Source organism: Festucalex cinctus, chromosome 2 (assembly GCF_051991245.1).
Source record: "Festucalex cinctus isolate MCC-2025b chromosome 2, RoL_Fcin_1.0, whole genome shotgun sequence".
Taxonomy (NCBI): Eukaryota; Metazoa; Chordata; class Actinopteri; order Syngnathiformes; family Syngnathidae; genus Festucalex; species Festucalex cinctus.
In genome coordinates, this window is record NC_135412.1 from 11,614,279 (window position 1) to 11,627,451 (window position 13,173).

Genomic DNA, 13,173 nt, shown 5'->3' on the forward strand with positions numbered 1-13,173 from the left:
ATTATTCATTACACACATGGTTGCCGGAGACAACGTCATGTCAGGCTGCTGTGAAATTATACTGTCAATAATGAGCCGAATTGTTTGAAATGTCAAATGGATTATATAGAGCATTCTTGTTCTTCGGTTGAAGTTGTGTGAAGTGTTCATAAATTGCACATAAGAATATATCTCTCTCTCTCTCTCTGACAAATATATTTTGGAAGCTACCTTTCTGCATATTAAGGGATGTCTTATATTACAAGTCAGTGTGTCATTGAAGTGATTTTGAAAGCTTTTATTTTAAGATTCAATGACTTCATATTGCTGCTTAAATGTCAACTTTATTTCTTTTACATCTATAAATAATTGAACTGTTTCTGTTATTTTTCAGTGCATTTGAAGGCCATGTTGCTCATTCAACACGACTCAATTTAATTTAATATTCATGCTGGCATTTCACTTTTTTTTTCTTTGCCAGCACTGCATACTAAGTGAAGTGGGGAACAATGGCCATGTGTTTTTAGTCATTATGCTTCCATTCCAAACAGAATCAGTATTACTCGGAATGTATTACTAGTGAACCTTGTAAAACCTTCAACATCTCAATGAGCGCCATCTCATCCCACAGCAGAATACAGAGTGAGAACACCTGTCATAATCTTTAGTATTTGTTTTTCATCATCTCCTACATGGAGTCATCAGAACTCATTAGCATAGGATGCACGATTGAGTATGTTGAGAGCTTGTTGCTATGAGACCTCCCGCACATTTATCCTGTGAAGATGTACATTTGATGGGTGGAAAAACAGTGTAATTGGCTGAATACAATATCTGCTGCATGTGTGTGTTGGCGTGTAACATTGTTTCAAACTGTGATCGCGTCATACCCAGTGGCGGTATGCTAATATGGCACGCCACTATTTTGGTACTTCACAAGGAAACTGAAGGGCCATTATTCAAATTAACCCGGCTGTAACCCAATAATAGGGCCGAAACTTGAACAATGTGTTTCAAGACACATTTATGACACAGATCGCACGCAAAATAAATAAATAAATAAATAAATTACCCGTGCCTTGAGATGCAAGTGACTGGACTTGTGAGGTATTTCAAATAGGAGCCAAACCATTCAGACAACAAACAAACACTAGTTTGACAGGCAGCAAACAATTCTTCAAAAGGAAAAAAAAAAAAAAAAAAACAGGCTTCAAGATGTTTATTGCCACTACTGGTTGCAGTTGCCTATCAAAATAACATGTGTATTTAAAACAATCACGTAGCTTTGCCGTAATAAAGTTTGTTTTAGCTTAACGCTAACAAACAGTGCAACACACCACGGACGGGCTAATGAATTGCACCTGTGTAGTGGTTTTTACAACCCTTTTAAACAAACTCTGAAGCTACACATGTAAATAGATCATGTAATAATGCGCACGTGTGTATTCTTTTTCCTCTGTGATGAACAACTAATATTATTGCAGCTTACTGAGGCGCTAATGACCTTCTCTATATTATACTGCCCCAAGGTGGCTTGCTCAGAATACATGCGCGCATTCAATAAAAGAGACCGGCACTCATCTTGGATGTCGCATCATTTGAAAGGTGTACCAGCAATGGTATGTTTTTTAAAGGTCAGCAGCCATTAAGGCTTTATTTAGTCACTGTGCAAAGGTTCCGTTCACATTCTGCAGTGCTACAGCAAACATTTTGACATTGATTGGCATTTATGACCTCCTACTTTGCTCTGCTTCCTGGTCCAATAGAACTGTTTACCCACCTTAGTTACTGTTGCTAAGTCTGACAAGCTTTCAACGTGACACTTTCACCGTCTGCACTACCTGAAGAAATGGAATCCCATTATTGTAAAAAAATAAAAAAATAAAAATAAAAAGTCCAAGTGGCACAGAAGCAGGCAGAACGTTTGAGGGTCACACAAGAGATTGGGTTAAACTAATCATAATGGAAGCTAACAAAGCACAAAGATTGCAGAGCAAAAGTCGACTGATGATGAAGACATAAAAAAAAAAAAAAAAAAAAAAATGTTCAGGGACAACAGTGTGAGCTCTCTATTTACACTACACGTTTTCAAAAGCCAGTTTAAACATTGCAACCAGGACCACCTAGCCTAGCTAAATACGTTAGCTTACCCACAAGCTTTCCAGGTGTGTCCGTTGATTGTTGAGGGATTCAAACGTCTACGCAGACAACTGAAAAGCTTTATCCAAATCCTGGATTTATCTGTCTTAGCAAGAGAAACAGCAGCAACATTTCACTTTACCTTCCTGGGTAATGTGTCAGTTGCGCACAGTGTTTAATTACATTTTCAAAGTGAAGGTGTACACTTCCTTTTTTCTATTTTGTTTCAGGTATCATTTGGACAACCGTGTGGCCATCAGCATTTGACAGCTTTGGCGCATTGCAGTTTTTCTAAGCATATCATTCCCTTGCCTATGGCTTTCCAGTAGCAAATATTTCTGCACTTATAGTTTGAGAAGCTTTATAGCTGTCACACTGCTCCAACTCATAGGACAATTTACACTATTCATGGAAAGTTTCTCAAAACAGATCAGATAAGGATTTTTTTTCTTTTCTTTTTTTAAACCCTGCAAATCTAAGCCGTCAAGTGCTGACGGCTGAAGGATGTGCATAGTGAATTTTGGGACGCACTGTATGCAAACTTTAAAAAAAAAAAAAAAAAAAAAAAAAAAAGAAAAGAAAAAGAAAAAGAAAAAGAAAAAGAAAAAGAAAAGTGAAATAAAATGTCATCAAATTCAAATGGTGTGATGCCAGGAAACAGTCGCCCCTCTGGGTGCAGCTTTTCCTATGCTGCGCTATGATTCTCAGTCTGCATTTCAGGTTTGGCTTATCAAAAGGTCAATTGCCCAACATGAGATTCTATTCGCTTCAATTCCATACAATAATTCATCTGCCACAACCAAGACACAAATGCAAATCGTAAGATGTAGTTAAGTGCATGTTGTGCATATCTTTCGATAATTATATCAAATTGTTCGTGTACATTCTATGCTACATAATTAGAAAGAGGACAAAAGAGAAATACATGTTTCATTAGTATTCCATTCAAAACACCAATAGCAAAAAAAAAAGAAAAAAAAGAAAAAGAAAATTACACCATATCCATATTTTTGGTTTGAGAATATAATGAGTAATGACATCATATCATGTTAGCCAACATACTGGACAGCATGTTCAGAGGCATTATTAAGTGGCTTTATACAGGCAGCAAAATTCTTGATTTCGTGTTGGAAATATTTACTTTCTCGTCAAGTCAGATTGTTATACAGTACAGCTGTATAATCTAAAAACCTTGAGCGAGACAACATCAACCAGCTTTCATTTAGGCCTATAGACTTTAGTCAGATCAATTTGATCACTGTGTCAATATGTTTGCCTTTTATTGGGCCTTCAAAGCACTCAGGTGGAAAACACGTTTATTTACGGTGCTAAATGGTCACCGAAGATCAATACTCATGGCTCGCAACTCCAAACGTCATAAATAATTGTGCACACAGAGGTCTTGGCAATCAATTGACTCCGTGAGTTCATGTTTGAAGGTGCAACAGGTCCAGTATTGTATTTTTCATATGTTGCAGGCAGTAGGTGAAAGATGGCTTGATTTTGATGCTTTGTTTTGCAATAATGGCGGGATAATAACTGTCAGTCTGAAAAGAAACCACTTCTCAGCACAATAAGAAGAGAATCCACGGGAGAAAATAAGAAACTCAAAATAGTTATTGAAAATGACACGATAAACAAATAACACACATACGCATAGTCCACTCATCTGTGAGTGACAAACGAAGCCATCAATCATGACAGCAGCCTAGCAATAGATGAGGTATGATGAGATGTAAATCTTAAATCAGGGGTGGCCAACTTCTGTCCTCGAGAGTCCCTATCCAGCCTGTTTTCCATGTTGCACTCAACTAACACACCTGATTCATGATCATGATCGTTATCAGGCTTCTGCAAAGCTTGCTGATTAGCTGATCATTAGATTCAGCTGCGCTGAAGGAGGGAGACATGGAAAAGAGGCTGGATAGAGGCTCTCGAGGACCGAACTTGGCCACCCCTGCCTAAAAAAAAAAACAGTTTCAAGAGAAACCAAAAGTGGATTAGGATCCCACATGACGACTTCGTGGTAAAGCGGCACCCTAGCGCCCTCTATTGCCCACTCTTGCAGAACAAGGGAAAAAAAAGAGCCTGGAGAAGCTGCAATGGCGTCTTCTGTCCATTAGATGGCAGGCTACACCAGCCATCCATCTATCTATCCATCTATCTATCTATCTATCTATCTATCTATCTGTCTGTCTATCTATCTATCTATCTATCTATCTATCTGTCTGTCTATCTATCTATCTATCCTGCTCTTTGTTTGTCTTACCATCAAATTCCATTCGGTCTCTGTGGAGTACTGGGGGGAAAAAAAATAATACTTTTTATGACTGTTTTAAATTGAATCACTTAAAAAAGTAAGTTAGATTAAAGTTCTTTCCAACACCACAAAGTTTAGCAAATAAAGGTCACATGGAAGTGAACGCCTCGCTTCTTGCTTGAGTGCTTTTGGTACATCTCGTGTCTTTTTCCAGACAGTGGAAGCTCTATGGGGAAATCGCTGCCATTCAACAGGGGCAGAGTCCCGTGCCCGGGAGGATTATGGGTGGTGAGAGCTGAACTCTCAGTCAGCTCGGCCTTGGATTTGGCAGCAGCCTTGTACTGTCGCTGGGGGCAGATGGTCCTTCCCTAGAGTCAGCTGTTCACGTGAGCGCACACCCATGACGCTTGCAGAAGAAATGCACACACTGCTGAAAAAGAGTGCTGCAGTTTGACACTTTTTTCCTGTCTGTGAGGATGTTAACAATGAGCATGATGGGGAGGATGACGTCTCATTCCAGCTGCCACAGGTAGGTCTATCCACTAACTCATTGCTTCCAGATGTACAGTATAATTACTGCCTAGCCTAATGGCTACCTCATAAGAAACAAATAATAATAAAAAAAAATAGTGTAATCACATTAAGTCCAAATAAGTGTTTAAAATGTGTGATAAAGCACATTTCCAAACAAGAGGACTTGGCATTGGAGGATGGCTCACATGCTAATGCTCCTCTAATTCCATTTACTGAACGTAAGCGCTGCCTGAACAGCTTACCTGTTTCTCTTCTTGCAATAAGCCAAGACCAGTGTAAGCATGGCTCTTAGTATAAAGTTCAAAAATCCTGTTTGCACATCTCTTTGGTGGAATTTGCTCCATGTGGCACAACAGTGTTTACGCCAGCAACTGCCGTGGGTCACTTCCTCATCTGTATCCTGTATGTGAACAAAATGTTGAGAGGAAGTCCAGTTTCCTCATCTTCTTCCTTCACAGTGGACTGCAAAAGGAAGGGATGTGCATCCCTTGATCACGCACATTTTCATTTTACACATTTGAATGTAGTATATCTAACATGTACTCTCCAAATACCTATCACTAGTAATTTGTTTTCTTACTGCAGGTGCACCATGGGATAAAGAAAAAAGGGAAACAAAAGATTGAAGGCATAGACATCTACACAGAGGACGTTCCAGCTTGCCCTCTACTGTGAGCAACGTTTCATCACTTGCATGGCACCAGTAAACCTGCTCCAAGATGGCATTCACGGTCGTCAACGCTACTGATGGCCCTGTGGCGGAAGTGGACATATGCAGGTTTAAGATTAATAGCAGCCATGAGGTCATCCCATCTATTGTCTGCTCCTTCTGCCTTTCGTTCGGCCTCATCTACTGCTTCCTGGGTATGTAAATCACAGCTCACACTTGCTGTAATTATGATGAATACGCAAAACCCTTGCATGCACTGTGAGCTAATACATTATGATACTAAACATATAATTCCCCATTGAAATGAACGGAAATGCCATTTTGTCGTTTCAGGCCACCCAAAAACCCAATAAAAATGTTTGGAATGTGTTTTCATAAGAAAAAATAGCACTGTGCAATTTTGTGCTTTATGAAAACATACAGAAATGACGTAATTAGATTTTGTTTTGAGTTTTGTTTTTTAAACTTAGTTTTAATTCGTTTTTTTTTTTAGGGTGGTTGGTTCTGTTCATTTTTATTAGTTTTTGTTATTTTAAAAATGCTTAATTTCAGTTTAATTTTAGTTTTTTTTTTAATGTGTATTACTTGTGTGCAATATTTAAAAACACCATGATAAAATGAAAAAAAATAATAAAACAAAACAAATTTCTTAACTAGTGTTGCATTTCGGCTGAGTTAAATGGAAAAAGCAGACAAACCATTGAGCCATTAGAACCAAAAGTCAAGCATGAAAAATTGTCGCCTAGGAGCGACGTCATCTGAAGGTGCTTTTCGATTGGCTGCGGCTAGATGACGTCACTTCTGCGCGACACACATTCAAACGTCGTTGTTCTGCTTAATATCAGAATAAATCTACTTAAAATCACATTTAAAAATCATCCCCAAAGCCTCATGCATTCAATTAATATCAAAGACTAAAACGAAGGACATTTTTGCTGTAATTATCGTTAGTTTTAGTTAGTTTTGTAAACATAAAATGTAGTTTCAGTGACAGTACCTTTCATTTTTTTAAAACATTTTTATTTTTATTTTATTTCATTAATGAAATTTTTTAAATTTTAGCTTGAGTTTTTTTTCGTTCGTTTTTGTTAGCTAAAACAACCTTGCCTACTACTAAAGTATTTGCCACTTTTTTGCCATTAGTCGATGGACATTGTGCTGCTCATTTTGGTGTGTGTGTCGTAGCCACCTGGGGGCAGTATAATGCAGGGGATATGTTCGACTGTCTACGTTTCATTTTGAATTTAGCTAAACAGACTTAAATCCAAGGCTGCGTGGGAATGAAAAATACAAAAAATGTTGTTTAAGTATGAAAGTAAATTTCAACTGGTGGTGCAACTAAACAGCTTGAAGGTTCTTGTTGAAGAAGTGTTTCCTTTATGCCAAACAGCTGCTCTGTGTTAAATGAGTTGAGCTGAATTTGCTGTAAACATATACCGCTCGTTTTTCAAAATTTTGCCTGCAATTCAAAGTAAAAAACTCAGCCAAATGATGACTCGTAAGTCAGGTTACTCACATCTCAAGGCACCTTGGGATGCTTGATATCAAATTCATATTATATATTAGCGAGAAATAATAATAATAATAATTAAAACAGTGGGCTACATCTTCAACATAAATCATAACAAATATGCCAATAGGAGTGATTCAAAGTCTTAATCACATATCCAATATGTATTATATTCAATATTATTTCATAGTTATTTAATATTTGCATACCATGCAATGTACAACATAAACAATCCTAATATTGACCTCTATGTTTAATATATTTTAATTAAATCATTATTAAGAACAATATTTATTGTTTTCGTATGTTTAATATTATGTGGTGATTGCTTTGAAAGTTAAAAAAAAACATTGCTGTCTATCCAAAGCTCCTTACTGGCCTTGGGGGGAAAAAAAGTGTAAGTGTGGCTTGTGGCAGATGTATTGTGGGTTTAAGGTGGATCAACTCCAATCTTGAAGCGCATGCGTTTGATTAAGGCGACAAAGGAAGTGACACCTGTTAGCTGCCTGACGTCAACATGCAGCACAAAGCTCGTGCGGGAGGACGCATGACTTCCTCTCTGAGCTCACTAGTGTTGCGCTTGTCATTTTTGACTGAACGATCACAACTGCGAGGGTTCAACAGTTGTTGCTGTACGCCACTCAGAATGTTGGATATGATGTTGAACAACATGAACAAAAATTATACTGTGCTGTAAACAGAGGGGGAAACGTGGACACAACTCGAGTCGTGTTTTGTTGAGGCGTCTAACCTTTCGACTCACACTTAAAGTCACGCGATGGGACGCGACTCTGCAAACACCCGGCCATGAAAAGTTTGTGTTTACTGAGATTAAAGGTGGCTTTCCTGAAATGACATAAATATTAACTCAGGCTGGACAAGAAACAATGACATTTCTATTTGACAGTTCCTCTTTTTTAATATAGTGAATCATTTCTAAAAGAAAGTTTCAAAAAGAAAGATAAGAGAATGTGAAATGTTTATTTGTTGTAGTTTATTTCTTGTATTATTAAGTCAAGTGAAGGCTGTGGATAGGAAAGAGTTTAACAGGTTCCCTTACAATATGTTGTAAAGGAATATGATGGATGGCCCAGACCCGTCACCAGAGCCCAGGCTTAAGGGGGGCACATGAAATGCATGGGCGGGCCCAATTATTATGAATACCATACTGACAGCATTAACTTGCTCAATATATTTGGATAAATTTATGTCGCACTGTCGTGCATCTATCCATTGAATGGTGCCCGCTGACAGTATTATCATATACCGCATTTACAGTACACACACATAAAGTAGACTGCAGTGGCGTCGTGAGTGCGTTGACGCCGCAGCCATATTGGATGAGGCAAAGTGAAGCTATTTGTAAAGATGCCTCCTTCTGTTTCTCCTTGGAGATGTATCATGAAGCCACAGCTCATTGGATTAATAAGGAATTATTATTACCTTTGATTATATTATCCCATTCAAAGTCAATCTGACTATTTTTGCCGATGTAATGGCAAATACAATTGCCACATCTAATAGGGCGGATGTGCTGACATATTGCTTCGAACGGACCACCTGTTTGAACGGTGTCTGCAGCAGAATTAAAAAGAAAAAAAGGAAAGCAAAATCCTACCTCATTGTAGATGCCAAAACGATATGTGGGTCCCGTAGTTTTGTTTTTTTTTCCAAGTGATTCTTTAGTTGCCGACACGAAAGAAGTTTGTAGTAGGCTATGTCCCTCCTCACTTGTCTTGTGCGCCAGCGTCCTCAGAAACATGCAGCTTCACTTGTACAAAATGTACCTGACTCTTGCATTGAACGCAACATTGACATATTTGTCGCATATGCGTATAAGTCAGCGTAAGGCATACCTAGCATTATTTTCAGTAAGACTGTGATGGCTGTTACAGATAAGACAAATCAATCAAACAAAACCATACCACTATTTCTTCATATTGTGACATCTTGCAAGAATGCCGCCAGAAAACGTTACTTGTACAAATGGCCACCGTTGGCCGTAGCCGACGCCAAAAACAAGAACAATTCGGCGAGTGGCGAGCATTAGAAGCAATGAACTGAAGCAGCTAACACAAACGTAACATACCTCAGACACCGCGAGACCTGTGTTGCGTTTACTGACACTCGGATATAAGAGTACTAAACTGAATGAATGGAAAAATATAATAATAAAAGGAGAACCATTTTAGAGATCCATGCCTCAACTGGGCGGGCACAATCATCTTGGTGGGCGGGCACGGACCCCTATGGCCCGCCCATGGTGACGGGTGTGGGATGGCCCTTGATGTAGTATAAGGGCAGCATGATTAATAAACTCACTTAAAACTAAAAAACATATACACTGGTAAATACTAAAATAACGGGAATCTGTATTTTATTACCTTTCATTAGACGTGTGCATACTTTATTGCTTTTTATTTTAAGTAATTATTAATTTATGTATTTTATTTTATTTTATTGCTTGGATGTCGCTGACATCCAGTTCAATTTGAATGATTAAATACAGTTTGTATAAGATAGGGCTTTAAAATCATGAAAAATGAACATTTGCTTGCCACTCGTAAAGGCTGTTGTAGGCGTGTCTGCTAAATACAATAAAACCACGCCCCTCTCAGCTGCCAATCAAATACCACAGCTATAACCTGCGAAATATGCTCACGGCCAACAATAGGCTCTAAAGCTGTCATGCCAACGGACTATCTGAAAGGAAGATGCGTTTCTGGGGTGTAGGCATAGCTAGCTAGCTAGCTAGCTAACTGCATTGCGCTGGATAACTGCTGGTATAAATGAAGTTGTTAAATACCTGTAGTTTGGGAAAGGTGACTCATACCAGGTGCCAAAATGCATCACGTGGTGTCATTTTAGCCACACAGGAAGGTTAAAGCTGAGATTTCAAACCTCAGAACTGACATGTTAGGCATTTGATTTATGTTGGTTTTGGGACAAAAGTACCCCAAAAAGTAAGCTTACAATGAGTTACATCTTTATTATTGACATAGGTTACCGCTGCTTCAAGATGGTCATATTCTTCTCCGGTTTCCTGTTTGGATCAACATCTGTCCTCTGGCTGTACCACAATGAGCCCGTGCTGGAAGTTCATCCGGGGTTCGAGAGCAAAGCCGGGATCGTCCTGGCCGTGGGGCTGCTCTGTGGCCTGGTGAGCATTCTGGTGTCCACGTTGGGTGTCCTTCTGTGCGGCCTCCAGCTGGGCTGCCTGCTCTCCTGCGCCGCCCTGGTGGTTGTTGGACAGTTTTACAGCATCACGCCCACGTGGGTGCCCGTCAGCGCCGTCATGGCTGCCGGCATCGCCACAGCTGTGCTCACACTGCAGTGGCAGAAACTGTTTGTCATCGTGTATACGTCTGTGTTCGGTGCCACCACTGTGATGCTGTGTGTGGACTACCTGGTGGGCGCCTTTATGCTGCTCGATCAGGTTTATGATATGTTTTGTCAAGCATCCCCACTTCCACTCTGCTGGTTTAACTGGGCCATCACAGGAATTGGTCCTCTTTTAGGACTGACAGGCGTGTTGGCACAGTGGAAGTTTACTGCCAAAGGAGCATCACATGCAAAGGGTAAGAGATGTCGCTTTCCTCACTTGTCATGTACAGTATGCAACTGTTCTCTTGTAACGCCAATCATGTTTGTATGCCACGCAGGTTCACACAAAATGAAGAAACACAGCAAAAAGCATAAATACACAGAGTCAAGAAGAAGGCATTACCGTCGGCGGAGGCCACCACCCCTGAAACGCTACGCTGGGGATGTTCTTGCACCGGTCAGTTAAAAAAAATGAAATTTTGTGGGCAAATACACTACTCATCAAATGTTAGGGGATATTCAGCTTTGAAATTTCATGTTGAATCTAAAATGTACCGTAACTTTGACAGATGAGTTTGAACTCTGTTTTTAAATAATCATGTCCAAATTGTTCAATGTTTCAGTACTTTTTGCCCAATGTGGTGTTCCCTAAAAAATGAGCTGGATGGCAAAACTCACTGCAGGTGTTGGATTCATGAACAGACAGACTAATACATTTCTTGCTTCAATCAGAATTGGCATATAAACAGTTCTCGTCACCGTGCTGCTCACATTTTCAGACATTTACATTTCTTTAGAGAACAAATTCTCATACAGGTGTTGCTGGTTGGGAAACTAGGAGAAAAGAATGTTTTCTAAATTGAAATCAAGCATAACCTTTAATGCTTTAACACATTTCTATCAAAATGACAGATAAACAAAAACAGACCCAAATGACATCATGACCAAAGGGGCGAGACAATGGTCAAACGTGCTCACAATGAAAGACACAAGACAGCTAGCCAACACACAAATTCAGAGTCAACTGATGGTGTTGACTCCCTGAAAACATCTAAACATGACAACTAAAAAAAAATCCTTCTTTTATATCCTCAGCTAGCCTGATTGTCTCCAGGTGTGGGAGATGAAGCAGGTGCACTCAATAGTTCTTGTTTAGTTTGGCAAAGTGGTACAACAAAACTTCAGTACTACGTATTTCATGCTTTGCGTGCATAACATTCAGTACATTTTCTGTCTCTTGAGGCTTGTTTTATTATATATTTTATATTCACTGTGTACACACTGTTCGAGAAACATGCTGTGGGAAAAAAAATTGTATGCCCACTCAAAATACATCCTCTGTTCGCATGATTTCAAGATGTCGCCCCCCCTGCAAATCTGTCAGGAGCTACATGATATCTTTGACCATTCTATCAGTCTTCAATTTCATTTAGTTATAGTTGCCGATGCAACTTTTGGCTGTAGCTATTTTAAATGAAGAAAGAAAAGAAAAAAAATCGTAGGTTGTTACGCTGGTGTACACTCGGATACGTTTTAAGTTAGGTGACTATGAAGCTTCGTAAAGTGCTTAATTTAGACTCCATGTAGTGTAGAAAAAGAGCTACATAAGTGCATGCCACTAACCCTTTACAAGTGTGATAAAAATAGATTTTTTAGTTCTTGGACAATCGTCCTTTTTTTTAATTTTTTTTATTATTTTTTTAAGCGCAAGATGTGAATTGATTCTAATGTCAACACAAATAGCAAATGTTGATTTGAGGAATCAAACACTTGTTGGGAACTTTGCCATACAGCTCCTTGTTAGTGAACAAAAAAGTACTAAAACATTCTACAGTACAGTGCATTCACCAGTATAAACATGAAAAGTTCACCTGTAAAGATTGTAGTGTATTTCAGGTTCATCCAGAAATGTCATCCAAAAGTGGAATATCCCAAACGTTTTAGGATCTGTAAGTCATTTTTCACTCTATGAACCCTGTGAAGATATCTTTGTCCAATTTGCTCTGCAGAGTTACCTTCGCAGCCTGCAGGAGCGCCAGGTGGGAACAGGCTCCTCCACCAGCAGTGTCAGCACCATCACACACACTCTCATTGACTTTGACTTTGAGACGGGCTCCATGGTGCCTCTGACTTCAACCTCACCAGTTTGCATGGTGTGAGGTGAGCATATAATAGAGAACTGTTCATCTTGACCAGAGCATAATTGTAAAGCCCATTTTTGACAGGAGATTCTCTTTAAACTAAATACACAATGCCGCCATCTAGTGGTCTAAAGTGGAATTATAGTGCACATGACATGATATTTAGACCAAAATACTGTACAAAAAAAAAGAAGAAGAAAGAAATAGTGGGACCACAAACCTGGAAACAGCGATGGAGGGGGCTTTAATATACCGCATATTAAAAATGTATCATTGTGTCAATGTGAACAGGCATATTTATTATTAATAATAATAATAATAATAATAATAATAAAAATAATAATAATAATAATGTGGAAAAAATCTCTATAGCTCGTAATTTGAGATGGATTACATTTAGATTATTAGAAAATTCTTGACCAATCAAAATTGCTTAAATTGGTTTTGAAACACCGGTGCCCTCTAGTGGTCATGCTGAGAGAACGCGATTGTCCAATGTTGAAGAAAATACGGACTTGAGTGAAAAAGTTACTTTATTTATATGAAAAACCTTTTATTACTGCAAGGTGTCGAAAAAAAAAAAAGTACAGAAATACAAACTGCTTACAGCCACAAC

General features: G+C 38.9%; 1 protein-coding gene and 1 long non-coding RNA gene across 2 annotated transcripts; one reads left to right on the top strand and one right to left on the bottom strand.

Moving 5' to 3' along the window:
- The first annotated feature begins 4,726 nt into the window (after positions 1–4,726).
- LOC144014943 (transmembrane protein 198-like) lies at positions 4,727–12,808 on the top strand. The gene is made up of 5 exons (XM_077515240.1): positions 4,727–4,907; positions 5,498–5,776; positions 10,095–10,670; positions 10,755–10,873; positions 12,426–12,808. Exons 2-5 carry the CDS (start codon positions 5,632–5,634, stop codon positions 12,573–12,575), a joined length of 990 nt encoding a protein of 329 aa, XP_077371366.1. The 5' UTR covers positions 4,727–4,907; positions 5,498–5,631; the 3' UTR covers positions 12,576–12,808.
- Positions 9,712–11,449, bottom strand: LOC144014944 (uncharacterized). The gene is made up of 3 exons (XR_013282654.1): positions 10,820–11,449; positions 10,499–10,643; positions 9,712–10,420 (listed from the first exon to the last, which is right to left on the bottom strand). It is a non-coding gene; the product is annotated as an uncharacterized LOC144014944 (long non-coding RNA).
- Positions 12,809–13,173: the final 365 nt, after the last annotated feature.

Coding starts and splice junctions, on each gene's coding strand:
- LOC144014943 (XM_077515240.1), top strand. CDS start 5,632: ATGGCATTCACGGTCGTCAACGCTACTGATGGCCCTGTGGCGGAAGTG. Junction 5,777..10,094: donor CCTCATCTACTGCTTCCTGG/GTATGTAAATCA, acceptor TTATTGACATAG/GTTACCGCTGCTTCAAGATG. Junction 10,874..12,425: donor CTGGGGATGTTCTTGCACCG/GTCAGTTAAAAA, acceptor TTTGCTCTGCAG/AGTTACCTTCGCAGCCTGCA.